This window comes from Oryctolagus cuniculus, chromosome 12 (genome assembly GCF_051225735.1).
Source record: "Oryctolagus cuniculus isolate XC-2025 breed Fujian yellow rabbit chromosome 12, ASM5122573v1, whole genome shotgun sequence".
In the NCBI taxonomy this organism is placed as follows: domain Eukaryota; kingdom Metazoa; phylum Chordata; class Mammalia; order Lagomorpha; family Leporidae; genus Oryctolagus; species Oryctolagus cuniculus.
In genome coordinates, this window is record NC_142878.1 from 1922339 (window position 1) to 1949587 (window position 27249).

The 27249-nt window shown below is 50.6% G+C and overlaps 1 protein-coding gene across 50 annotated transcripts in view; it reads right to left on the bottom strand.

Annotated features, from left to right (window-relative positions):
• Positions 1-27249, bottom strand: part of AKAP13 (A-kinase anchoring protein 13) — a 311707-nt gene that overhangs the window by 13650 nt on the left and 270808 nt on the right. For 24 of the 50 annotated variants that reach the window (XM_089311067.1, XM_089311058.1, XM_089311063.1 and 21 more), the window contains 12 exons: positions 18933-19000; positions 17047-17113; positions 9026-9161; positions 7640-7752; positions 7009-7161; positions 6032-6279; positions 3555-3680; positions 3319-3436; positions 2445-2693; positions 1328-1404; positions 901-1082; positions 723-805 (listed from right to left, as the gene is read on the bottom strand). In XM_089311067.1, coding sequence (XP_089167193.1) covers positions 723-805; positions 901-1082; positions 1328-1404; positions 2445-2693; positions 3319-3436; positions 3555-3680; positions 6032-6279; positions 7009-7161; positions 7640-7752; positions 9026-9161; positions 17047-17113; positions 18933-19000 — 1620 coding nt within the window. Of the gene's footprint in view, positions 1-722; positions 806-900; positions 1083-1327; positions 1405-2444; positions 2728-3318; positions 3437-3554; positions 3681-6031; positions 6280-7008; positions 7162-7639; positions 7753-9025; positions 9162-17046; positions 17114-18932; positions 19001-27249 lie in introns of all 50 variants that reach the window. The other 26 variants (XM_089311068.1, XM_089311065.1, XM_089311061.1 and 23 more) reach the window with 5 other exon arrangements.

A 27249-nucleotide genomic window follows, 5' to 3' on the forward strand; every position in this document is an offset into this window, starting at 1 on the left:
AGGCAGGATGGGCGGCTCCCACATGTACAACACGTGCAGTGCTCTAATGAACCACTTTGTGGCCTGTCACTTATGTCTGTCTCCGTTTCATGAGTGTGCGTTTCCAAAGGCAAGGTCAGCACCTAGCAGCACCCTAGCCAGGGGTCAAACAAAAGTTCACAGGAGGATGTGATTCGGCTCCGCAGTGTGACACAATGCTCTCTGTGCAGCTCCAGGGACCAGCAAAACTCCTGGGGGGGAGCCGTTGACTCCAGGCCTTGCTGCTACCCGAGCACAGGCCTTACCCCGGAATGTTCAAAACCACTGGGAGGCCACACTGTTGTAAGACAGAGCGCGGATTCCGCTCAGCGTGTATGACCCCGGTCTGCTTGGTCTCACGGTCCTCAGTGCCCTCACCCGTACAGTGGGGCCAGACTCCCCGGCCAGCAGGGCTCCTAGCAAGGCTACCCAAGAAACAGTGTCAAACAGGGTACAAGTCTGTCTCCAAGCCCCCCGCCCCAGCTCACTGATGAACACGTGTGAAACAGATCCACTGAGAATTCTCACCCTCAAATTCTGTTCTTCCTTCTTGTGTGGATTTTAGAAGCGCCCATGATTTTGCAAAACATCCGGTGACGCTGACACTGAGACGGGAGAATCGGTGCCCCTGGGAGTGTCTCAGTCTCCTGTGCCCTCGAGATGGCCGCGATGGGGGCCCAGAACCACCCACCCCACCTGCTAACCTTTCAACTCCCGGGCTCTGGTGTCCAACATTCGCTTTTCCTCCTCATTCTCACTGGGGATTCCTTCGTCTTCATCTCTGTTCCTAAGACACAAACACAGGACACGACTCAGACACCAACCTTCAGTCACCGTCCACTGTGACGGGGACAGGGCGGCGCGGAGGCCGGGCGGGCTCACAGGGTGTTGATGGTGTCCTGAATGGTGCGGATCCAGCTGTTCCTTTCCTCTTTGGAGCCGGCGTGGACCTCCACCATCTCTGGGTCCTTCACCCCCATGCTGATGAGGAACAAGCCCTTCTCCTCATGCGCCACTTCCCTCACGATCAGCTTCTTTAAGGAGATCACCGTCGATTTCTGGTCCTGAAAGGCGGGGACAGGGGAAGTCCATCGCACACAAACGCAGCGCCTGCCTCTTAAGGAGGTCGGCGATGTGGGTAAGACCAGATGCTCTCAAAAGCACGTGGTTCAAAGACCAACGGCAGCTGCTGTGATGGAGAGAGGTGTCTCCCGATTCCATCCACAGAGCTCGCGCTGCAGCGACAGCCAGAGCTGAAGTCCACGCCCGCCCAGACGCTGAGACTCAGCAGGGCAGTGATTCTGCTTACCAGTGACGCGAAGATGTACTTCTGGTCTTTCTCTTGAAGGAAAACCAGAATGTCAGTGAGCAGGACAGCCTGGACCTCTGCGAAGTGGAAATGGGGAGGGAAGAGAACGGTGACTACCGGCAGCGGAAGACTGCAGTGGGCTTCTACCTCCGGGGCACACCCCGAGACTGCAGCTGCCCAGGGCAGAGAATCCCAGCTCGGCAGGAGTCAGTCAGGTGCCTCGGCAGGGTGCTAGATTGTAGGTGGAGCAGCTGGGGCTCGAACTGGTGCCCACATGGGATGCTGGCGCTGCAATTCAGGGCCCAGCAGCGCCAACCCCACGAGGCAAGGTTTTCGGAATACTGTGAGGGGGCTGCTGCTGTGGCGTAGTGGGTAAAGCTGCCACCTGCAGTGCCGGCATCCCATATGTGCACCTGTTTGAGTCCTGGCGGCTCCATTTCCAATCCAGCTCTCTGCTGTGGCCTGGGAAAGCAGTAGAAGATGGCCCAAGTCCTTGGGCCCCTGCACCTGCTTAGGAAACCCAGAAGAAGCTCCTGGCTTCAGACTGGCGCAGCTCCAGCCACGTGGCCATCTGGGGAGTGAACCAGCAGAGGGAAGACCTCTCTCTCTCTCTGCCTCTCAAATAAATAAATAAATCTTTAAAAAAAATACTTTGAGACTTCACTGTATCTTCATTTCATTTATAAGCTACCGCAAACCAATCCATTTGGATATCAGATTAAAACCACCAGAGGGGGCGGACGCTGCGGTGTAGTGGGTAAGCTGCTGCCCGCAGTACTGGCATCCCACACAGGGGCTGGTTCTAGTCACAACTGTTCCACTTCTCATACAGCTCCCTGCTGACGCATCTGGGAGAACAGTGGAAGACAGTTCAAGGGCTTGGGCCCCTGCACCCACGCAAGAGGCTCAGAAGCAGCTCCTGGCTCCTGGCTTCAGCCTGGCCCAGCCTTGGCTGTTGCAGCCATTTGGGGAGCGAACCAGCGGACGGAAGACCTCTCTCTCTCTCTGTGACACTAGAAGTACTGTTGCTTCCGGGTGATGTCTGGGTGGCTACTGCGGGAAAGGCACTGCCGAATCCCCCACCAACGCACAGGCCCGGGGGCGAAGGGCGCCTCACCTTTCAGCCGGCCAGCGGAGCTCTTGAGAGAGACGATCCCGTCCCGCACGAGCTGCTTGCGTTTCAGGTCCTCCTTGGCGAACATCTGACCGCTACTCATCCTCATGATCGACTTGCTGTCCGTCTTGGTGTAGAACTCACTGAGCCGTGCCTTCTTTTCGTAACTCGCCACTTTGCTGTCCACAGCCCCGATCACCTCTTTCACCAGGCTCAGGCACTGGGTGAGGGCTTCTTGCTCTGCCTCGTTGTCTTGCAGCAAAGGATAATTCTGTCGTTAGTGGCTCTTGCCGACGAGGGGAGAGGGAGCCGGGTCAGCCTCCTGCTCCTGCCGCCACGCCCTCTGTGGTTCCACAACCACAGGAGAGCCAGGAGCTGGCCACGTGCCTATCCCTCGTGCCATCCTAAACCTCATTCTCAAGACAGAAGTTTCTAGTGCCATGGACAACACTGAGTATGAGCTAAGCTTCACAATGAAAGGACCCACTGATTTCTAGGGAGGGAGAGCAGTAGAGAGGCAGCAGTTGTTTTACCTGATCTTTACAGAACTGCCTATAAGCCAGCACTGGCAAGAGAGAGAGGAATCAGTTAATGCTGACGCACTGAGCGGTGGCAGCAGTTCCAGCCCTCACAGGGAGAACCGGTCACCAGACTCCCAGGGGAGCCGACAGCGTTTCCTTTCCCTCTTGCTGCTGTCCGCCCTCACCCCAGGGACAAAACATTCCACAATTTTACTCAAGAAAACTGTTTTTAGGATCAGACAGAGGATTCTCTTTTAGACCCAGTATGAAGTAGCTCCCCCACACGGGCTCCGGCACTGCTGAGTACCTGGGAAGAGACCACTGGCTGATGAGACAGCGATCGAAAGCAGACTCACCTCTGGTACACTGCAGTATTCTTTGGAATAAAACTGGGTACTTGGTGATCCGCTGGGTTACGAGCAGTATGCACTCGGGGATTCCAAGCCTCCTTACTACCGAGCTGCTCATCTTCTTCTGCAAGACAGCAAATGAGTCATCAGGAACCACGCAAGGCAGAGGCTACGGCTAAGATGGACAGTGAGTGATGACTGCTCGTGACAATGACGGACAGGTTCACGGTTCACATCAGTACCTTCACAAAGGTCTGAAAGCGTTTCTCCTTGGTGTAGAGGTCTTTGAAGTAGTTCACAGACTGGTTGTGCTGCCCACAAAACTTGCCATAGGTCTTCTTCAAGCGTTGTGCATTCTCACCGGAAAACTGCAGAGAGAACACAGCGTTTACTCCAACACGTACAAAGTCCCGGTCTATCTGTAAAAGCCTGCAGTGCTGATCCGTCAGTTCCTTCCACAGCAGCTCTGCACAACTGCCCAGCACTCCCACAGATATGTGTCCACCTACACCCGTGACACACACGTGTTCACAGCACTATCATTTATAGTAGCCCCCAAGTGAAAATCTCTCATGGACAAGTAAAATATGGTATTATCCACACAATGGAGTATTATTTGGCCATAAAAAATAAAGTACCAACACATGCTCTAATTATGATGAATGGAAGCATTATGTTAAAGAAAATAATCATGCATTCTGCATTATTTCATTTGTACATGATGTCCAGGAAGGGCAAATCAGCAGAGTGCCACAGGAAGAGCTGGTGGTTGCCTAGACCAGGAGAGCACAGGGGTGGGTATGAAGGATGAGTGACGCCTGCAGGTGCTTCCTGTAAGTGATGAAAATGCCCCCAACCACTGCTTGATGGCTGCACGACGGTGAATATACACACAAAAAATTAACTGTGCACTTTAAATGAGTAGACTGCACGACATATCAACTATACCTCAAGAAAACGGTCACATATATTTGATAAACAAAACTCATAGAAATATCCATGTCTAGCATATACAGAACAAAATCTACCCTCATCTCCATTCGTTACAAACACATTAGCAAGTTTCTCAAGGAATAGTTTTAAAAATACGATCCGGGTCAAAGTTAGACATCAAACAGCCATCCGTGGGGACAGCAGCAGGGTCAGCCACCGACTGAGACACAGGCATCCCATATCTACCAGAGGGCTGGTTCGAGTCTCGGCTGCTCCACTTCCAACCCAGCTAACGTTGCAGCTGGGAAAGCACGGGAACACAGCCCACGTTCTCAGACCCCTGCAACCCATGCAGGAGACCTGGATGCAATTCCTGGCTCCTGACTTCAGCCTGGCACAGACCTGGCCAGCCACTCAGGAATGAAACAGACGGAAAATCTTTCTCTCTCTTGCTCTCTACCACTCTGCCTTTCAGATAAATAAATCTTAAAAGAACAGAAAGCAAACCAAAGAAACAGCCATTATTACCCACGATTTGTTCACTTCCTTCATGCAGCAGGCCTAATAACCCGGCATGGCCCTTCAATCATTTTCAAATGCTCACAGTCTCCACAGTCCCCTGAAGCTAGGCCCATTTGCAGGTAAATCACGGAGTTTCTCTGTCCACAGGATCCCTGCTCAGCATTTACAATTTCCATGCACTAAAAATGCAAGCCGATCCAAGCTGAACAATGTGGGAAACGAGCAGCAGAGGGAGTGCAGGTTCTCTGCCTGTGCCTACAGCAAGTGCCTGAAAAGGCCAATCTGGGACACCGTGGTGCTGAGGCTCAAGTCAGCTAGCAACCAAGACCTTGCTGGAGAACTTGCACAAAACAGGGCCTTAAGTCCAGGCAGAAAAGTGGGGCAGGACGCACCGGGATGGCCGAGTGGTCAAGGCGCTGGACTTCAGCGAAGTGGGGCAGAAAGGCGGAAATGCAGAATGTCTGGGTCAGAGGCCGTTTAGGGAGGAAAGATACTCGTTCGTAGGTTCCACGTTGGGTCCTGGCTGCCTGCTCCAGATCCCTGTGTCAGACACTATCCACAGGGCATCTCTATTCCCTTCTTACCAGGGAACAGGGGACCCGCACACGAAGTGCAGGCTGCTCCAAATTCTGTAGCTCCTCCTGGCCCTTAATTACTGCGTTCTCAGCAAACAGCTGAACCAATGATGTACATGCTGCTGCATGAATGACGTGAGGTGGATGGGCTCAGGGACACAAGAGAAGCACCAAGTGCCCGATCATCTGACAAACACTCCAGCAATCACGCTTGTGCTTCAAGGAGCAGAGACCTACTGATGGGAAAATACCAAGCCACAGGCCCGACTTACAACCCTCTGCCTGTCAGGGTGCCATGAACAGTGTCTTTTTGTTTTTAAGAATATCCTTAAAAGAAACATTAAAAGCTGTCTACACATCTGAACGTATCAAAATAATTTGCAGCAGAATTTTTTGGGAGTGAGATTGAACCCACACCATCCCTTGATGAGATTACCAACATTAACAGTCTGTCAGGGTGTCTTCAGTTTCCGGAGGCGGGGGCAGTTCAAGGCCTCCAGCAGGCACTTTCTGGTTCCCTGAACTGGCCGTCACTGCTTACCTGCCCCATGGATTAGGACTCTGTGGAAACACTTCTCAGCGGCACCAGGAGAAAGCTACATTCTTCAGAAAAGGAAATGCCGGGGCAGCAGGCCTACGTGGACACTGACGGGGCTGCCCTCCGCTCCTGCGCCCGCGTGCATTCTCACCTGATTGACAAGCACGTCCCCTATCCTCTGGATGAGAAAGTTCTCACTCTGGTCCACCACAGACTCCTTCTTCCGCTCCAGGATCTTCTGAAAGAACTGGCTGTGGATAGTGATGAGCTCGTCCAAACAGGGGAACAGCTTGTCCACCATCTGCTGTTCGAAGTGCAGCTCCGCCACCAGGCCGCGGCTGTACACGTCACTCATGATCTTGAGGGTGCGGAGGTGATGGAACTCTGTCTGCATCAGCTCTGCAAGGACAGCAAAGACCGGGATGACCTGGCCGAGGGCGACCTGGCCGAGGACTTTCCCTCGGAGATCACCTGTGGCACTCCCAGGTGAGTTCAGAGCCCGACTAAGCTTTCAAACTGGGTCAAAAGCTGTTTCGCCCCCTCTGAGTATTCTCATTTCACACCCTGTGTGTCACACAACCCAACCCTGCACTGTGAGGACAGAGCACTGCTGTACCAATAAATGCGCAGAAGATTGAAAACAAACAGTGAGGCAAAGCGGAACACAGGGTGCACTCCAGACCACATTCTCGCATCTTAGTTTTTAAAACACATCTTTAAGATGTCATCTGCAGGGGCTGTGGAACAGTGGGTTAAAACCTGGGGCTGCAGGGCCAGCATCCCGTATGGGTGCCAGTTCGAGTCCTAGCTGCTGCACTTCCAATCTAGCTCTCTGCTAATGTGCCTGAGGAGTCAGTGGAGGACGGCCCAACTCCTTGAGCCCCTGCACTCATGTGGGAGACCCGGAAGAAGCTCCTGGCTCCTGGCTTCGGATCGGCTCAGCTCTGGCCACTGAAGTCATCTGGAGAGTGAACCAATGGACAGAAGACACCTCTCTCTCTCTCTCTCTCTCTCTTTCAGATAAATAAAATAAATCTATTTTTTTTAAAGTCATCTGCTCAAAAACTGATTTCCCACAGCCCAGACAATGCAACCCTAGTGCAGGCGGAGTGAAACGAAGACTCTCACCATAGATCACTTCCTGCCGTTTGATCACATCTTTCTTCTGCTGTCTCAGAAACTTGCTGTCCACAATCCGACTCCAGGACTCAGCTTCCAGCTGTCTGGAATCAATCTCAAAGTCCCCCATCAGTTGTCCTTCGTTCATATCCGTACCTACTCCTCCAAACATCAGAAAACCAGAGTTAGAGCGCCGGAGTCTGCGGTGCGGCGAAGCCTGTGCCGGCCGTCTCAGCAGAGTGGCTTCGGCGGCGCACACCTTGCACATATATAGGGCGGTCCCAGAAAGCACATTCTCAAACCGCTGGCGTCAACGCCCCGTTGGTGGTGACGCACTATTCAAGACTTTGCTTGGGAGCGATAAACATCATACACACGGCACATGAAGAAGACATGATTCCTGTTTAAGTAGGACTGCGCCCTGTTTAAGAGAGGAGGCCGACAAACGCGCCAAGAATGCTCATATCAAATGTGTGCACAAGTCCAGGAGGGAAAAGGCTGTGCACCCACATGAAAGCCGGGACACCCTTCAGTGCACAGCTGACAATCGGGCAATGACTGCCAACTCATTGTACAGCCGGGTGGCTCAGAGAAGCAGGCTCTGCAGAGGCATCGAATCGGGGTCCCATCTCCCTCTTACCCTCATCGGTGAGTGACTCTGTGGACTCCGTGACTTTGCTGATTTTGTTTAGTGAGTCTGTTGAATGGGACAGGAACTTCCAGGTGTTGGACATGCTCTCGTCATTGCCAACTCTAGGGACAAGAAGCAGTAAAGACGGTCAACTGCATCCAGCAAGCCATGGTCTACGTTGCTAAGAGCACACACAAGTCACTCAAGTCCCCGCTGGCTGCGAGTACCACAGACTTAAGGACAAACTACTTCTGCCAGGTACACAGCAGCGGGCCACGCCGCCACGGCCAACTCAAGCCTTCTGAGCCTTTTTTAAAAATGACAAGCAGCAAGAACAATCTTGCCTGAAATCATTATCCATTTCTTTGCTTAAAATTTCTTGCCTAACTGTACTTCCACCTTCCCGCCTCCCCCATTTCCTGAAATAACTAGACTTATAATAAGCTGTACTATTATAATAAGTACGAGCTTATAGTACTTCCATAATACTTATAATAAGTTAATTATTGTAACACTCGTAATAAGCTATATTCTTTGACTTTCTCAATTCCACTCATTAGCCAGCCCAGGAAGCACCCGGTAAATGTCTCGTATGACACAAAGGCCAGTAAGAATCACTTAAAACTTCAAATTTTATTGAGGATCAACTTGTCAAAGTCATAATGCAAATACACTTTGATACTGTCACAACTTTGAAAGAGGCTTTGGGAGATAATGAAAATACAAAGACAAAATAAAAATACCTGAAGCATTTTTTTAAGGAGGAGGAAACATTAGCCAGGCACAGAGGTTAGGAAATACAGACAAAAGGAGACTGCATCCTTTTGTTAAATCTTTCCTCCAACCTAGGTTAAGAGACATGCAAGAGATGTTTGAGTCCTGCATTTGCCATGACTACCTCCCAGGAGGCCAGACATCTGACCCCAAACAGCCAGCAACACCGTACTCAGCCCCGAGCTCACCTCTGACCCAGGCCTCAACAGCCAGGGCCACAGCAACTTTCGTAGAGGCTTAGAGGAACCGGGTGCGAACCAAGCACTGACTGGGAGCCCAAACTCACCCCCGTGACACTGACTTCTGAGTTCAGAGCCAAAGATGGAAAACAGTTCAAAAGAAATGAAACAACACCAGTACATCTGAACAACAGGAAAGCCTGACAGCTCAAAATGAAGAAGTCGCAAGGAAGAAACATTCGGACTTTTTAACTATTTTTCCCTCTTCTTATTTAGATCTAAAAATCTTTGCAGAAAGTAGGTTCTTTAAAGCAGGGCTAATGATGCAACCTGGCCCGAGAATGGTTTCCAGGGTCACGACGGTGCCCCTACACAAACCCCTGTTCTGCCCCCGCCCCCAGCCGTGACCGCTCCCTCCGAGTGAGCAGTCTGTGTCACCTACCCCGTGATGTTCTGTATGGAGACACTCTTGGAGAGAGAGACGCTCTGCTGGGACCGTCTCTGGGCAAACACGGGGGCAGCGGCGGTTTCCTCGGCGAGGAGGACTGCAGATCGAGGGCGCTCCTTGGGCTGTGAGGCTGCGGGGAACAGAGCAGGCCCGCCGGAGCATCACTCACCTGTGCCGGCCGGCAGACGCCAGACACTAGCAGCACCCTCCCAGAGAGGCTTTCCCCGGGAGAGCAAAGCTGCACAAAACCTCTCCGGAGGACAGGTAGCAGCAACTGCTGACACGGAGCATACCTGCACTCTTTGACCCAGTAATTCCACTTTTAGAACCAATTTATTCTGTAGGATTTGCTGGTATATGTATGAGATGATGTATGCCTTCAATTATTTAATACAACATCGTTGGTTAAAACAAGGGAAACAACACAATGGAGTACCAAGAAAGGAAGACACTCTCCATGGACTGACAAACTCTCCTCCAACACACATTAAGGGTAAAACAACACCATGGGACAGGACAGACGACATAACAGGCAGTCCTTTGTGCATAAAAATATTAAAAATCCAGATCAGGGGCCGGCACTGTGGTGTAGCAGGTAAAGCCGCCGCCTGCAGTGCCCATATCCCGTATGGGTGCTAATTCAAGACCCGGCTGCTCCACTTCCAATCCAGCTCTCTGCTGTGGCCTGGGAAAGCAGCAGCAGATGGCCCAGACCTTCTCCCACGTGGAAGACCTGAAAGAAGCTCCTGGTTCCTGGCTTCAGAGCAGCGCAGCTCCGGCAATTGCGGCCACTCGGGGAGTGAACCAATGGATAGAAGACCCCTCCCCCCCCCGCCTTTCCTCGCTCTGTAACTCTTTCAAATACATAAATAAATCTTTAAAAAAATCCAGATTGGCATCCATTTAATCTGGGAAGATACACAGAAAACTCAGAAGTGTGGTGCCTTATGCTATGAGATGGGCACTACACAGCGGGCAAGGGGGCAGGTGGAAACAGGAAAGCAGCTTCCAGGGCAGCAGGAGCCCTGGCGACAGAGGCCAGCACTCTGTGGGACCAGGCAGTGCCAAACCTCCCAAGCACCCATCACAAAGGCCAGCACCGTGGGCCCAGGGTGGGATCCCTTTCTGACAGGTTCCTCAACTGACTTGGCACAGATTTCCAACAACTCTTTTCGTTTACAAGTATGAAAAATACGACACAGCAACTTGTTCTTGTACTGCGTGTTTCTCCTTAACACGATCAAAGAGGAACTGGAGCTCCAATGTGGCCACCTTGGCACTTGAGTGACAAATTATTTTCCCTGGCGACTGAGCTCCTGCCCCAGACAAGCTGTAGGAAGTAAGGCTGTGTGGCAGCCACGACTTCACAGCATTTCAGGATGTTCTGACTTAATAAGCATTATTATAATCAGTAGTTTCCAATTCTAATTATATTTAAAAGACGGTGATAAAACACCAGAAACAGGGTACACGGCCAGACCCCGGCTGCAGGAAGTCCATGGCCTATGACGGCCTGCCACGGGGGCTGCACAGGTTGCAGGTGTTTGCAAGGGAGGGGGGACAGCAGACGCCGTCTCCTGGGAGAGAGGCCGGTTCTTGAAGCATGGTGAGGATGTGAGCAGGTCAGAGGGGAGACACATTCTGAGGGGGACTGCAGGGGGAAGGCAGAGCAGTTCCCCAGGCTGAAGGCAAACAGGAGGTGGAGGGAAGCCATGAGGCTGCCGGGCCAAGCCCCATGGGCAAAAATAGCTTCTGATGTCTAAAGAGCAGGCAGCAGCAAGCAAACAGCCAGCTTTCCTTGTCTGAACCGGAGCATGGCTGCAGGCAAGGCCGGCTCTGAGGCTTCTCACTGCCTTGTGACCACGGTGACTCCACCCCCACTTCCTTCTGCAGGCAACCCGGGCAATGCCCAAGGCTACACAGCTATTGAAGGGGAGGTGCTGGGACTCAGTCCATACAATCTGAATCCACAACCTGTCCTGAAGTCCAGTACTGCCTTGGCGGGATAAGAGAGAGATCAGGCATGCATGTGGGCAGAGGTAATACACAGGGGAACCCAACGCCGAATAGGTGTCTGGTTTTGTTTTAAAGACGGATGCTATTTCATCTGACATAATAAGGGAAAAGAACGAGCTCAGGGAAACTGAACTCCTAACAGGTGTGTGGAATGTGTCAGCTCACAGGTCCGAGCGGGCGTCAGTCCGGCCGGCTCCCATCTTGTCACCCACACACAGCTTTCCACGTGCGGAGAGAAGCCTCCCTCGGTGGGGGAGTGCAGGCAGCACAGCCACTCCAGAGCTGCGTGGCAGAGCAGCGGCTCGTGGGCTGCGGAGGGAAGCAGCGCTTCCCCGGACCCACCACGGCACAGTCGACCGCTGGATCCCACTCAGGATTTCCGACACCCAGCTCTGGCAGGACCCAAGGAGGGGCAGTTCTAATGGGTCCAGAACTATGCTCTGCGAAACAGTCTTGGCAAAGTCTCACAGAGGAGCCAGCCAGAAGATACTGCGCTCCTTCCTGAGTTATCTATGGTAGCAATTTTAATAGCCTGTGTCTGGTGAAACGGAAACTGAAAATGCGACATCGGCTCACGAAGGGACGTGGCAGGTGAACGTACTATTTTAACGTGACCAGTCTGCCTTCTGACAATTTCTAAACTGGGTCTTCTGAATTTAGGGCTTCCAGTCAGATACTGGAACTCTCAAAGGCTGACTCTCAACTTGGTGAGATAATAGTTGTTTGAGTCAATTCAGATTCTGTAAAGTACATTGTAAAGTTATAAATGATATCAAATTTATGTTGTACTCATGTCACTCTTAAAGTTAGAGTTGTTTTATAAAAAATGAGAGTTAATTCTGCATACGCATGCCTTTACACTGTCACATCAAAGTGGGCCAAAAGACTGGTTCAGAAAAATGGCGTGAATCCAATGCCCTCCAGCTCCGTGGCTTACATGTGGGCTTTGATGATACGTTTCAGACTTGTTTTTCTTAAAAGGATAAAGATATTTTCAAAGTTGTTAACATACACCAGTGCCTGTGTTTGCTGTTCAGGAGGTATATATTATCAGTTATTTAAAAACATGGAAATGTAATTTTGACCTTAAAATAATTCAGACAACAGCATGGCATTCATTAATATCTCAGTGTCTTAAGCCATCCAGGCGTAGCTACTAAATGAAAACTGGGTAAAGGTAAATACAAATATGGACATGTGTGATCTTAAATTCTAGAAGGAAGACTGTGTAATCTTAAATTCTAGAAGGAAGACTGTGTAATCTTAAATTCTAGAAGGAAGACTGTTTGAGTTTGTTAACATATTTTCATAATTTGTCTATGCATGACAGTTCAAGAATGCTTGAAAGTAACTAAAAGTTTAAGTTGCAAAATGTGTGAGCAAGTCATAAAAATTTTGAGAGGGATAAATCTTGGAAGAAAAAGTTTATGTGTGAAAAGGTTGATTATAATTTTAAATTATTGTTTATAGAGTTTTCTACAAACTGAGCATTAATGTCAAAGTTACACTGACCTAAGATTGAAGTCTGATCTTTTGTTACAACAACAAGTTTTTTGAAAAATATATGTTAATATCTTAGTAAACACCTGGAAATACCCTTGATCTTGAATCTTAAAAAATCTGTTATTGCAAAAAACTGAAATGTCTCCTTTAAACAGTTTCTGTTTAACTGGTTGCTCTGTTCCAATTTTATAGTTAGGTCCTATAAACTCTTTTCTGACTCTGTTAAACTGCTTTTTATATTTTAATGTTGTTATTGCTGATTTTTGTGATGACCAAAGAGACACAGATTTTATGTTCTGTTGAAGTAATCTATTGTATTCTCTACTGTCTGTTAAGGTTGATTGTTGGAAACTGTTGAGTCTTAAAAGTTAGAATTATTTTTAAATATGTATTTATTTAAAAATATTTGGCCACTTTATCATTATTATTAATCTGATCTAAAATTGGTAAAATCACCCTAAATAGATGGATACTCTTTCATGATGTTAAGGAATTCCATTTTGAATGGATACTATAAGTTCTCTTGGCACCTTTAACAGACTTTCTGAAAATCAAGGTCTGAATTCTTTGGACTTTGATATTTCTAGTTGGGCCCCTGGAAATGTCAAAGGATATATCTCTCATCTTGTAAAGATAATAACCAATTAGGCTATTTGGATTAAAAGTGTTGCCAAGATGTGGAATGATGCTAAACTTCAATTACGGGCATGTTGTGTGTGTGTTGCGTGTGTTGTGTGTTGTGTGTGTGTGTGTGTATTTTTCCCCAGCTGTTCCAGTCTCTTGGCTTGCAGGCCAGATTCTTTAAAGGACTGACAAAGTCTCAGTCAAGCTAACACTGAATAACCAGTCATTGCCAGTTCAAAATGTGGATCAAACGGGGGTCCAGCCAAAAGGGAGGAAGGATTCCAGAAGACACTTAGAGACGACTGGAGACGGTTACGCAGCAGATATCAGACAGCTCCGTTCCAAGAGCCCAAGAAAGCTCTAGTATCCACAGGCTTCGTGGTGAAAATCCGAAGGCCAGAATACTTACTAGATGAATCTGAAACTTAATTTTGAGTTACATGGTAAGCACTTGTGTAAATGTATGGGTTAAAAATGAGTTAAACTCGGCAACCCAGGCCCATAACCCACTGGCTACACAGTGAAAACCCGGAAACCTAAGGATGGCAGAGACATCACAGATTCTCCTCTAAGTCAGGCTACGCAGTAAGCGCCGGTTAAATCTGAAAGCCCAGGAAGTCAGGCTGAGCCATCAGCAGACCCAACTTGCTGCCTCACTTCTCCTCTTTTCAAGATGGAAGCTGACTATTCTGCAGGACTCTCCACTGTGATGTACAGTTTGATCCCCAGACCTTATAAAAGGGATGACTGACCTTTTCTGTAATAATGCCTGGTCACAGTACAGAGGACCAAATACACAGCTGGAAAATGAGAGGTTAAACTTTGAAACGATTTTACAGCTAGATTTTCTATGTGCACAGGAAATGGAAAGAACTCCCCTTTTAAACCAAATTGAGGGGGAGTTGGGAAGTTTTACTGACGACCTCAAAATATACAGAGATCACCACATTTATCTTAGCTGAAAGGTCACAGTTACCCTCATGAGCACGGTTTTAACTAACAGGGAAATACTAAGTGTCAGAATTTGCCCACGAGCATAGCTTTCTAGCTCACCCTGATAATAATACAAGAAATTTCCACAAATTAGGGACGGGAGTGAGCATTCCTTTGACTGACATCATAGAGGCTCCCCCTGGGGTCTACCTAACAGAAACTAGGAGAAAGAGAGCCAGGGCGGCAGCAGGAGCCATGTCAGGACAATTAATGGCTGCTATACACAGTGACTGCCGTCAAGGAGACCCAACAAGGCCAGTCCATCCCCAAACAGCACCTGTTTCCAACAGAAGTCAGGACACTGGGCAAGCAGCTGCTGTGACAGAGACGAGCTTCTCAAGGCCCTGTCAGCTCTGCCAAAAGCCAGGCCACTGGAAAACGGAACTGCTCTGGGAGTCCAAGGAATCTTGGGTCAGAACTGCTGACCCTGTTGGCCCCAGCTTCCAAAGTAACCTCTGTTACTGAGGGGATGGCCAAGGGTCAGTGACACTGCTGGTAAGACTGCAAATTTCCACTTAGAGACACTGCCTCTTCTGTGCCAGCCTCTTGTTCAGACCAGCTCTCCTCGTCCAGCCAAGTAAAGGGAGTCAACAGGTGCTTCCCTAAGGAGGGTCACAGCTCCCTTGTAACGTGTCTTCCAGGCCTCACACATACCTGGCCAGGCCTTAAAGCTTACCCGATTATTATTGACAAAAAAGCCCCTCCTGTCAGTTCCTATTGCCTTTGAGTGGGTTAAAAAGAAAAAGCGGGGCTGAGAGTAGCAGCTAACTTAGTCCACCTATTTGGACAGGCCCTCACAGAGGACTTAAAGGACCTATCTCTTGAGGGGTGCAAAATAACCCAGAAGGCAGATGGTTCACTCGTCTGTTTCCCTCCCCAACCCAAGAGTCTGGTCATGTGCATTAGCTAAGACCTAACTTCCCAGCAGCACGGAAGGGCTTCAGCACTTGTCCTCACCATGGGAGAGAAGACCAGGCCCCGAGAGGACACAGGCCAGCAACAAGTTCCTGCTATCGCAACCTTAAGCCAGTCCCAGCATTTCCCTAACAGGTTACGAATTCCTGGGAATAGCAAAGTTCCTAATTCAGGCTCTCAAGAGTGAGCCAAAACAGGGGAAAAAAAAACGAAGAAAACACAGCCTTCATCCACTGAAAGGCTGCCACGACCAGGGCCCCGTAACAGGACTGCTAACCCCAGTCCTTCAACACAGGCAGGCCCCAGACCTGCCAAAAGCTGCCCAACAAAGTGTCTATCCCAAAATGTTTATTGGGTCAAACGAGGCTGGCATCTGGTCATGGAAATCCTGGCCACTGCCCCTCCTTGGTGACGTGGCTTCCACACTCTTTCTGCTTCCCTTTAGACTATGGTGTGTTAATGCCCCTGCCTGTTTTGTCTCTAACAGAACATAAGTCATCTAGCTCCAGATCCTTCTGAGGCTGGGCTAGCAGCCTACCCTATAGAGAAGATGGTCAGTCCTCTGGCCAGTCTTTTCAGAGGCCACCCTCAAACACCATAGGACCGACAGCAGGAGAAGAATTCCCATAACCAGCTCTATGCCCATTTGTCAGCTCTGGACAGACTACAGAAGATGGACCTTCATCCATTCTAACCCCATAAGATTATGCCTACCTTCTCTTTTCTTTAAGATTTATTTTTATGTATTTAAAAGGTGGAGTTACAGAGGGAGATAGAAACAGAGGTCTTTTACCCACTGGTTCACTCCTCAAATGGCTGCAACGATTGGGGCTGGGCCAGGCAGAAGCCAGGAGGTTCTTCTGGGTCTCCCACATGGATGCAGGGGCCCAAGGACTTGGGCCATCCTCCACTGTTTTCCTAGGCGCATTGGCAAGGAGCTGATTGGAAGTAGAGCAGCCAGGATTCAAACCAGTACCTACATGGGATGCTGGCGCTGCAGGCCGGGACTTTAACCCTCTGTGCCACAGCGCCGGCCCCTGGTACCTTCTCTTGAGGAGGGGAATGTTGGGTAGGAATCAGCCTGTGTGTGTGAGGACAGCCTGAGGACAACGAGCGCCCGCAGCCTGGAGGCAGCCCTGCATTCTGCACCACTACGCCCTGCCCAGACCCTGGTAACTTCAGAGTTGGTCCCTGCCTCCCCCAGGCAGACGCCCCAGGAGAATCCCCTCTCCTCAGCACCAAATGGGCTACCTGATTGAGCAATACAATGGTAACATCCTTCCTCCGAGGCAGGCACCCTCAGGGAGGCTCCTCTGCTGGCACCCATGGGCTCCCCGGTCTGATAGCACCGAGCAGTGGACCCTTGGGAGGGATTGTGCCTAATGCACACTGGGCCATCGGTGTCCTGGCGGAGGAGGGGAAGGAGAGATGGAGAGAACTGGACCCCTTCGCCCTGTGTGCCCCGTCTAAGTGCAGAGTGCACTCAGCTCTCCCAGCCGCCCGCCTGGCCTGCCCGGTGTGTTCTCTCCAGTAACCACATCACCTGGCTCTCCCCAGCCTGAGTGACTGGACACCCTCTCTTGGATTCTGTCCCACCCATTTTGACAGATGCCCTAACCCTTTAAACCTTGCTACCTTGTTTACCACTGCTCTCTGTCTCACGTCTGAATTCTTTCTTGTGGGAATGTCAGGCCCTATCCCACCTGCTGCCGCTCAGAGTCATACAGCTGCGAGGCACTGAAAGCGACGACTGAAGGGATTAGACACACCTGCTCAGACACAGGCCGCACGGCTGCCAGGCAGCAGACTGCATGCCCGACGGAACCCTGCTCGCTGGCTGGCCCACATGGGTCAAGCCACAGGCCAGCAACTCCGACCACACAGCAGGCACTGAAATCTTAATTAGGAATAACAAGACGACGTGACAACAGGGAGGGGCCTGAGTGCGGACGCTGACTACTCACGCTTGGCTCTCATGATGACCGTGGGCAGTGAGGAGGTGTCGTGCGCCTGAAGGCTCCCTCTGGGCTGCTGAGGAAAGGAACAAAACACGGTGACCGCGCTGGCACGCTGCCCTCCGTCAGGTCTCAGGAAGCTCGGGCGGCGGGCAGTGGGCGTCCTGCTCCGCGTGCCCTGGCCCTGTGCCCCACGCTGCTCAGAGCCGTCACGCGTGGTGGTACTCAGGTGCTGCCGCCTGCCTCCACGGTGCGGCACTCTTCCACCTCCTGAGCACCCAGCGCCGTCTCCTTGGTGAGGCCACCCCCTGAAGACCCCGCGCAGCCCGCACAGCCCTGTCTCCTTCAGCTAACTGCCTGCCCACCTCCCACACCAGGCTCCGGTTCCTTAGCAGCAGCTGGGGTGCTCCTTTCTCAACCTTTCTGTTTCCCCAGTGACCAGCACTTCCGAGGCTCATGAATTCTTAGGGGAAATACTCACTTTAGTTAAGGATTTTGTTGTGGTACATAACAAAAATAGTGTAAGAAATGACAAATTGAACAAATTAAACAGATTACATCACGAGAGAAAACAGGCCACTCCCAATTTAGATGGAAGCCTCCTTTCTGGTTGTAATCTGTGACACGGGAGACGCTGCTTCTGCATCCTTAGCAACACAAGTATCATCAGAGACCAGACCGCAATGACGGTGGCGCCGGAAGGAAGAGTAACGCAAGGAGCAACCTACAACTCGCACATCCTGTCCAGGAGGCAGCGGCCATCACTTGCCTCCTCCCTCTGATGTCAAGGACCTGAAAGCCGGACACCAGCCCCGGACGCCAGTGCCATCATCCCGTCCACTGGCTGCCTACAGAACACCTGCGAGTCTGGAGCTCACGTTCCGTCAGGAAGAAGTGAAGGCCACAGAGAGAGGGATACAACAAAGACCACTAGGGGCACATGCTGGGAAGGTGACAGGACTGAGAAGAAAGGACAATGGGTACGATGGACTGGGCTGGGGACGCCAGGCCCAGGGCCGACAGACCTTTCAGGAGAAAGCAGAAATGCAAAGACAGGAAATAACGATCTTTCAGTAACTGCACACCAGGGCGTGGCCTGGCTTAGTGGTCAGGCTGCTGGGCGGGGTATCTGAGACCGCATCTGAGGGCCTAGGTTCAAGCCCAGCTCTGCTCTCGCCTCCACCCCCTGCTAACATGTACCCTGAGAGGCAGCTGGTGAGGAGTCAAGGAGGTGGGTTCCAGCCATCCCTGTGAGACATCCAGACTGAGTTTCCAGCTACTGACTCTGGTCTGCTTCACACAAGCTGTTGTAAACATTTGGGGAGTGAACCAGCTATGGAACTCTGACTCTGTGATAAGTAAGTAAAAATTTTAATACAAAGTGTGCTGGTTACTGGTGAGGCTCACAGCACCCCGGGCACCTGTGTCCAGGCTGGAGCGTTCTCTCCTGCCCCAAACCCACTCTGACTTCTGAGGGCTACAGGAAAACTGCACACTGGTAGGCAGCCTGCAGGCTCACAGCAGGCAACACACACAATTTAGCAGCTGACCAGAGCTGTCTCTCAGAGCAGCCCCACCCACCAGCACGGCCAAGCCCTGGTTGGCAGTGGCTGCCCTCCAGGTGTGCAAACGGCAGCGTCCTGCAGCACAGAAATACTACCGTGACAGGTGCAGGTTCTGAAAGCATCTTCTTTGCCAAAGTCTCAGGTCCCAAGCATGTTAACTAAGAAGAGGATTAGCACTTCGAGAAAAACTGTTTTCTGGTTACTGTGGTCTCAAAGTTGGTACCAAATGATTGAAACAAAACCCACTACAACCTCAACTTTTCCAATTCTGAGGATTTTACTGGTTTAACCTCTTTATTTTGGGCCTTTGTTTAGCAAGAAAAATCTTACCTTCATCTTGATCTTTGCACAGGAGGCCAGACTTTCCCTGCAGCCTTTGTGGACGAAGGCACCGCAGCCTAAAGAGAAAGCGAAACCCAAGGTCACAGGATGACAGACAGACCCTGGATCCTGGCTTCCCCTGCGGCTCCCGGGGAGAGCCAGGCTGGCCAGCTGAACTGGGGGGCACAGTCCTCGTTGGGGAGCAGGTCTGGGATGTTGTTTGGAGGAAGAGAAGCAAGAGCAGATGCGGTTTTGGGTTAACAAAACCTGCAACTCGGGAACTTCACAGAGAAGCCTGAGAGACTACCAGAGCTACAAGTAGAGGCGTCGGTGGACATCTCGGTCACACACAGAAATAAAGCCCCCCGCTGCATGGTAACATGTGCAGTGCCTGATCAAAGTGCAAAGGGAGCATCTGAAAACCCAGCAGCCTACTCCTTCTACCCGGGACCCTAACCACCCTCAGCTTTCCCAACCGAGTCAACAGCCACAGGAACGGCCATCGGAGCCCCCACAGTACTTCTGGGATCCCAGCACAGGAGGTGGGACTTCCTCAGAGGCAAGGCACAGACCACAATCCACCAGCAACACCGCATTTTTCTTTCTTCTGCATGAATTCAAACTCTTTTTTTAAAATTTTATACATAAATGTTATGTACATACACATTCTTACAACTTTTGTTAAAGTAGTAAGGATATTAACATCACATAATACAAGATTCAGGACAAGGATCGTAATATGAGGAGGAGAGGGTAAATAATTACGTAGAGGGTATAATTCAGACAACATTTACAATTATCTATGCACAAATCAACATGACATCCACACAGATTTTACAGTCTCTGTATATTAAATTTCACACAGGTAAGAAAATGTGAAAGTTGTCTTTCTGTGCCTTGCTTATTTCACTTAGCATGAATGATCCCTAATTCCATCCAATTTGTTGCAAATGTCAGGAATTCATTCTTTTTTATGCCTAATATTCTATTGTGTACATATTCTAAATTTTCTTCATCCAATCATCAGTAGATGGCTATCTAGGCTGATTCCATATCTTTCCTATTGAGTTGGACTGTAATAAACACAGTAGTGCAGACATATCTCTCATATGCTGACTTCATTTCCTTTGGATGTATTTCTAGAAGTAGGCAAATCAAACATGACAGTGACAGAATGAAGGATAAAAGTCACATGACTATCTCAACAGATGCAGAGAAACCACTGAAGCATTGATACAATGTAACACTCTTCAGAAGAAACACAGCTCAACACAGTAAATGCTATATACAGGACAGGCCCACAGCTGACATCACACTGGCTGGGGAAAAGCTGGAAGCCTTTCCCCTAAGGTCTGGGATCAGGCAAGATGCCCACTCTCTCCACTCCTGTTCAATACAGTTCTGGGAGTTTTAGCCACAGCCATTAGGCAAGAGAAAGAAGGGGCTACACACATGGGAGTGGAGGAAGTCAGATTATCCCTGTGTGCGGATGACAGGATTCTATATCAGGGAACCAAGACTCTACTGAGAGACTATTGCCAGCTTATAAGAGAATTCGGCAAAGTTGCAGGCTGCAAAACCAACACACATCATCAGTAACATTGTTATGCACCAACAACAGTCTCGCTGAGAAAGCACTAAGAACATCCCATTCACAAGAACTACCAAAAACAAAAACAAAATCCCCACTGAATGCCTTGTGATAAAATTAACCAAGGATGTGAAAGAACTCTATGATGAAAATCACAAGACACCGATGAAAGAAATATGGGGTCAGCACTGTGGTGCAGGTTAAGCAGCCACTTGTAACAGCAGCATCTCACGGAGCCCAAGGTCAAATCCATGCCACTTCTGATCCGGCTGCCTACAAATGCACCTGGGAAAGCAGCCGCAGATGGCCCAAGTGCCTGGCCCTGGCACATATGGGGAAGGCCAGATGGAGTTCCAGGTTCCTGGCTCTGGCCTGGCCTAGCCCAAGCTGTTGTGGCATTTGGGGAGTGAAGCAGCAGATGGAAGATCATTCTCTGTATAACTCTGCCTTTCAAATAAATAAATGAATCTTAAAAATAAACAGATCACACACACACACACACACAGGTGAAAAATCTCCCATGTTTATGGATTGGATATTATCAAAATACCCATCCTATCAATTTACAGATCCAACACAATCTCTGTCAAAGTACCAGCGGTACTCTTTACAGAACTAGAAGTAACAACCCTCCAATTCATATGGAAACACAAAAGACCCAAACTGTAAAGCAATCCTGCACAATACAAAGTCATCACATTACCAGATTTACAGGGCTGTTATAACCAAGACAGCATAGTTCTGGCATGAAAACAGAAACATGACTTAAAGCCATCATTTTCAATTTCTCACTCCCTTGGCTTTTACCAAGGGCCACTGGTGTAAAAACCCAGCTCTGTATCAGCAATTCCTGCTGCTACAAGGACATGAAACAGAACTGTGCCAAGACACGGGGCCCAGGAAGAACAAAGCACAGACCTTGTGGTGCGCTTCAGAGTGCCCTGGACCTCCTCTCAGTGCGGCCGCCATGTACGTTCCTACTCGTCAGGTCTCGGGGTCCCCACACATTCCATGAGGGAGGCCCTCTGCGACTCTGCAAAGGCAGAGGTGGGCTCCAGCAAAACACACGGCTGAGGAAAACTTCTTCCTTTATTCCAAGAAGGACAGACGCCCTGCCCTTCCTCCCACTGTCTGCACGGCCCTGCCTGGGCTGTCCTGTCCCAGCCAGGCTTCACAGCCCCCTCCTCCTCCGTCCTCGCTCTCCAGCCGTGCCCAGCTGCAGTCTTCCAAGTGGAACTCTGGAGTTCCTGTCCTGCCCCCCGTAAGAGCACTGCCCACACACCTTTAGAAGGGCCCTGCGATGCTCCATTCTGCTTACACAAAACATGCTCTAAGACACAGGAATCCAGATCACGGGCCGGGAAGGCCACACACATCACACGGAATACAATGCAGCACCGGCACACACTAACAGCAACTTGGGAATACTAAAATCTCAAAAAGTAAAGAACAACCACCAACCTAACAGAAAACTGGACAAAGACAATTCACAAAAAAAGCCCTGCTTAACCTCTCTAGAAATCAGAGAAACGCAGACTTAACAACCAAGAAACACAGATTCTTATTCAACCAGACTGGCCAAAAGAAAAAGCCCTGGGAGGAAGGTGCTCTCAACATCTGCACACAGTCCAGACACCGCCACTGCACACGGCCCAGACACCGCCACTGCACACGGCCCACACACCACCACTGCACACGGCCCACACACCGCCACTACACACGGACCACACACTGCCACTGCACACGGCCCACACACCGCCACTGCACATGGCCCACACACCGCCACTACACACAGACCACACACTGCCACTGCACACGGCCCACACACCGCCACTGCACACGGCCCACACACCGCCACTACACACGGACCACACACTGCCACTGCACATGGCCCACACACTGCCACTGCACATGGCCCACACACCGCCACTGCACACGGCCCACACACCGACTCTGCACACGGCCCAGACACTGACTCTGCACATGGCCCAGACACCACCACTGCACACGGCCCAGACACCGACTCTGCACACGGCCCAGACACCACCACTGCACACGGTCCAGACACCGCCACTGCACACGGCCCACACACCGCCACTGCACACGGCCCACACACTGCCACTGCACACGGCCCACACACCGCCACTGCACACGGCCCACACACCGCCACTGCACACGGCCCACACACCGCCACTGCACACGGCCCACACACCGCCACTACACACAGACCACACACTGCCACTGCACACGGCCCACACACCGCCACTACACACGGACCACACACCGCCACTGCACACGGCCCACACACCGCCACTACACACGGACCACACACTGCCACTGCACATGGCCCACACACCGACTCTGCACACGGCCCAGACACCGACTCTACACACGGCCCAGACACCGCCACTGCACACGGCCCACACACCGACTCTGCACACGGCCCAGACACCGCCACTGCACACGGCCCAGACACCGACTCTACACACGGCCCAGACACCGCCACTGCACACGGCCCAGACACCGACTCTGCACACGGCCCAGACACCACCACTGCACACGGCCCAGACACCGACTCTGCACACGGCCCACACACCACCAGTGCACATGGCCCAGACACCGCCACTACACACGGCCCAGACACCGACTCTGCACACGGACCACACACTGCCACTGCACATGGCCCACACACCGCCACTGCACACGGCCCACACACCGCCACTGCACACGGCCCACACACCGACTCTGCACACGGCCCACACACCGACTCTGCACACGGCCCAGACACCGCCACTGCACACGGCCCACACACCGACTCTGCACACGGCCCAGACACCACCACTGCACACGGCCCAGACACCGACTCTGCACACGGCCCACACACCACCAGTGCACACGGCCCAGACACCGCCACTGCACACGGCCCACACACCGCCACTACACACGGCCCAGACACTGACTCTGCACACGGCCCACACACTGCCACTGCACACAGCCCACACAGTGACACTGCACACGACCTAGACACCAACACTGCATATGGCCTACACAGCGACTGCACACGGCCTACACAGTGACGCTGCACATGGCCTACACAGCGACACTGCAGACCGGCGGGCAGCACTGGGTCACATGCAGAATGCTTGCACTTTATGAATTGGCCCACTGGTCCACTGACACCACCAGGTGTGGCAGAGAGGGGTTGGGGACATGGTGATGCAGGCAGCAGGGGACAGAGGTGGTCCTGCTTACCCAAGAGAGCACCCATGCTGAGCTGAGTCAACATACTCCTTCCCCAAGAGACAACGTTGAAAGGAAAGTGAATTACAACGTGAGATGTGGTGCAGTTTCTTTTAAAACTGTACGTTGAAAACAAAAAATAAACACTGCCTATGCATGATGAGCTGAAATCGAAAACACAGACAACGTGTCCACTGAACTAACGACAGTGTTTGTCCTTGAGGAAGAAGGAAGGGAACTAGGTTAGGCAGCAGAGAAATCCGCTCTTTGATGGTCGTAATTCATGTCTTTAAAACTGGAAATGACAACAGGGCTGGGTGTTCAGTACGGCGGCAGGCTGCCCCGAGACACTGGCATCTCACATCCAGGGCGCTGGGTTCAAGCCTCAGCTCTGCTTCCGCTCCAGCTTCCTGCTCACGCACGCCCTGGAGGCAACAGATGATGGCAGACCCATGTGGAGTTCTGGGTGCTTGGCTTAGGCCTGGGCCAGCCCCAGATGTTGTAGGCATTTAGGGAGTGAACTAGTGGATGGAAGATTTCCCTCTCTCTATGCCTTTAAATAAATAAAATAAAAAACTTAAAAAAAAACAATTTCAGTCATACAACAAAATGTTACTATTTCTTTTCCATTAGTGGTGGGGCACACAGTATTATCAATATATAATACTTTGATTAGTATCTTTCAAAATTAAAGAAAAAAATCCCAAACCAGTGAGTTAAACTCTAATTTCCTCTAAAGTTCCTTGGAGTTCCTTATAAACACTACCTTATACTGTAAAAAGGGCAAGGAAACGATTTTCCACTAGGTCTACGGTCATGTATTCCATTGGAAAATGCATTCCTTGTGCTATACTGAAAATCTGCAATGTTCTATGCATCTATGGGCATGCCAAGAGGTGGCGGATGCACTTGGGGACCTGCCACTGATCCTCACTGCAGAGGGAACTGGGTCCTGAGCAGCCTTCCTCCCGCCCCCCGCCAACCCCTTCAGTGGTGCCTCTCTCTCAAGCAGGGGCACGGCCACTCTCAAACAGAGCAGCAGGGGCGAGCATAGTGGTGTGGTGGTTATGTCACCACACAGATGCCCACATCCCGAATCAGAGTGCTGGCCTGGATCCTGCCTCCTCTGCTTCGAAGGTATGCACGTACGTATATATGCATACATACAAGTACACATATAAAATAATACACAAATCTTTGGAAATTCAGACCTCAGCAATATTCAGGTTCTCGGGCCAGTGACGGAGACTTAGAAGACAACTCTAACGGAAAACTCACAGAACAGAAATGCCACTGAAAATGTGCTTCTAGTAAATAAAATTTTCCACATAAATTCATGGTTTTAGCTAACTGGGACAGGACCCGAATCTACAACACAACGGAGCTCTAATATGCTCTAGAATGGCGTCACAGGCCCTGGTGACAAACAGTGCACGTGGACACTTGGTCATCATGCGCGAGCTTCTTGCAACCACTCAACTTGCCACCCAGCTGTCCCGACGCAGCCCACGGAGACAGTTCTGGCGCTGTGTGTGGGTGACTCAGACTCCTGTCCTGGAAAACACACAATTGCCAAGAACTGAAGACAAACCTAACAGAGTTCCAAGCTTTCTGTATAAACCCTCTGTCAGGAAGATCAAAGAGGAATTATCTGGCTACTCATTGATTCAGTCTCTTAAAAGATCTCCCAAGAGCAGTAAGCAAAATGCATTCATTTTTCAAAATTCTTCAAAAAGGTCTCAGCACAGTGGTTTGTGGGAGCAGAGCTGACCTCCAATTGGATTCTTCTGAACTCAGAAGCAAGGCTCCTGCCTTCAGCTTCTTTCTGCTGGGACAAGGAAGCATCAAAGAAAATGAAGCAAACCCCACATGACTAGGAACCACCTTTTATCTGTTGCCACTTTTTTTTTTTTTAAACGCTGCTACCACTCACTACAGATCTTTGGTGAACTATTTTATACTAAGCATTCTTTATCTTTCATCAGAAAATTAAAGCAAATCATTAGATGCAGGGCCCAAGCACTTGGGCCATCCTCCACTGCCCTCCCGGGCCACAGCAGAGAGCTGGACTAGAAGAGGGGCAACCGGGACAGAATCCAGCGCCCCAACACCTAGAACCTGGTGTGCCGGCGCCGCAGGCAGAGGATTAGCCTAGTAGTGAGCCACGGCGCCGGACAAGAGACTATCTTAAGGAAGTAAGTTTTATGGAGAAGTAAGCGGGGTGGCCCATCAGAAAACTGGGAACACAGATACTAACGGACTGCCTGTTAAAGGGGAGTGCACCTCCGTGGGTGCGTCTGCTGCAGGCAGGGTGTGGGCTTCCCACATACTGAGCCCTGACAAGAGGCTGACTGGTCTACCTCCTAGGGACACAGCTTTCCTTCCTAGGACAAATGGTCTGGTCCAGTTTAAGAATACAGGTGGAAGAATAACTGCTAAGATAGAAACAAACAATTTCCTATCATTTCAACCCCACCAAGAAGATTAAAACAAACAGCATTTAAATATGAGCAATTCTCCCTGTGCTTTCCTGAGTAAAATCTGTGGGCAACATGAGACACCGCGCTGACACCTGGAAGACAGGAGCAAATCCAGACATCACACGTACCGTGGTCGACTCCGCGTCTGATCTGTCTGAACCTCGACCCTGAACCTGACTGAGGGGTGGCGTTGAGCCTAGCAGTTCACACTTCCAAACCACAGCACAAGGCCTGGGTCCGACTGCTGCCCTTGCCCCGACTCCAGCTTCTTGGCACGCGGGTCCCTGCCACCCACGCGGGAAATCTAGATTGTCCCTGAGTCCCAGCTGCGTTCAGGCCCAGCCCCTGCACTGCAGGCGAACCATAAGATGGGAGCTCTCTGTCTCTCTACACCTATCTCATAAATAAATAAAAATTAATAAAAACAAAACCTGAATAGCTGCTTGGGTTATGAAGCTCCACCCAGGAGTCAGCAAAATATGGTTTATTAAAGCAGAAAGGGAAATTACTTTCTTCTAAGAGCATAATGGTTTCCCAGGAGACACATGCCTGCCTGCTGCGACAACACACTCCCTGAGACCCCTGGCGCAATCTGGAACATGGGAGGGGAGGGAGGGAGGTGGGGAGGCACAAACGGTTGAGTCCCGGAATTAGTCAGATTTTCCCCTTCCTGCCCAGATAACAGACAAGCCTTCACACACACACAAACGCACTGCAGGCCCTGTTCTTCAAGACGCTGGAGACGATCAATCAGCCAGTTACTTTTGTTTCTCTGGGAAGATGACTGCATACCGTTCCTTTGCTTTTAAGCTTTGATTTCCTCCCAACTTCCGCTAAGAGGCAGGCTGCACACTGTCCTGCCCAAACCAGCAATGAGATCATCCCAACACCACTCCTGGAGCAGGGTGATGTGGGGTGCTATGCAAATCAAAACTGCATCTTTGACCCTTCGTGCATATGAAGACAGTCATGAGGCCCCACTGAAATTGTTCTTTTTGCTCTCTAATTCTTTTCA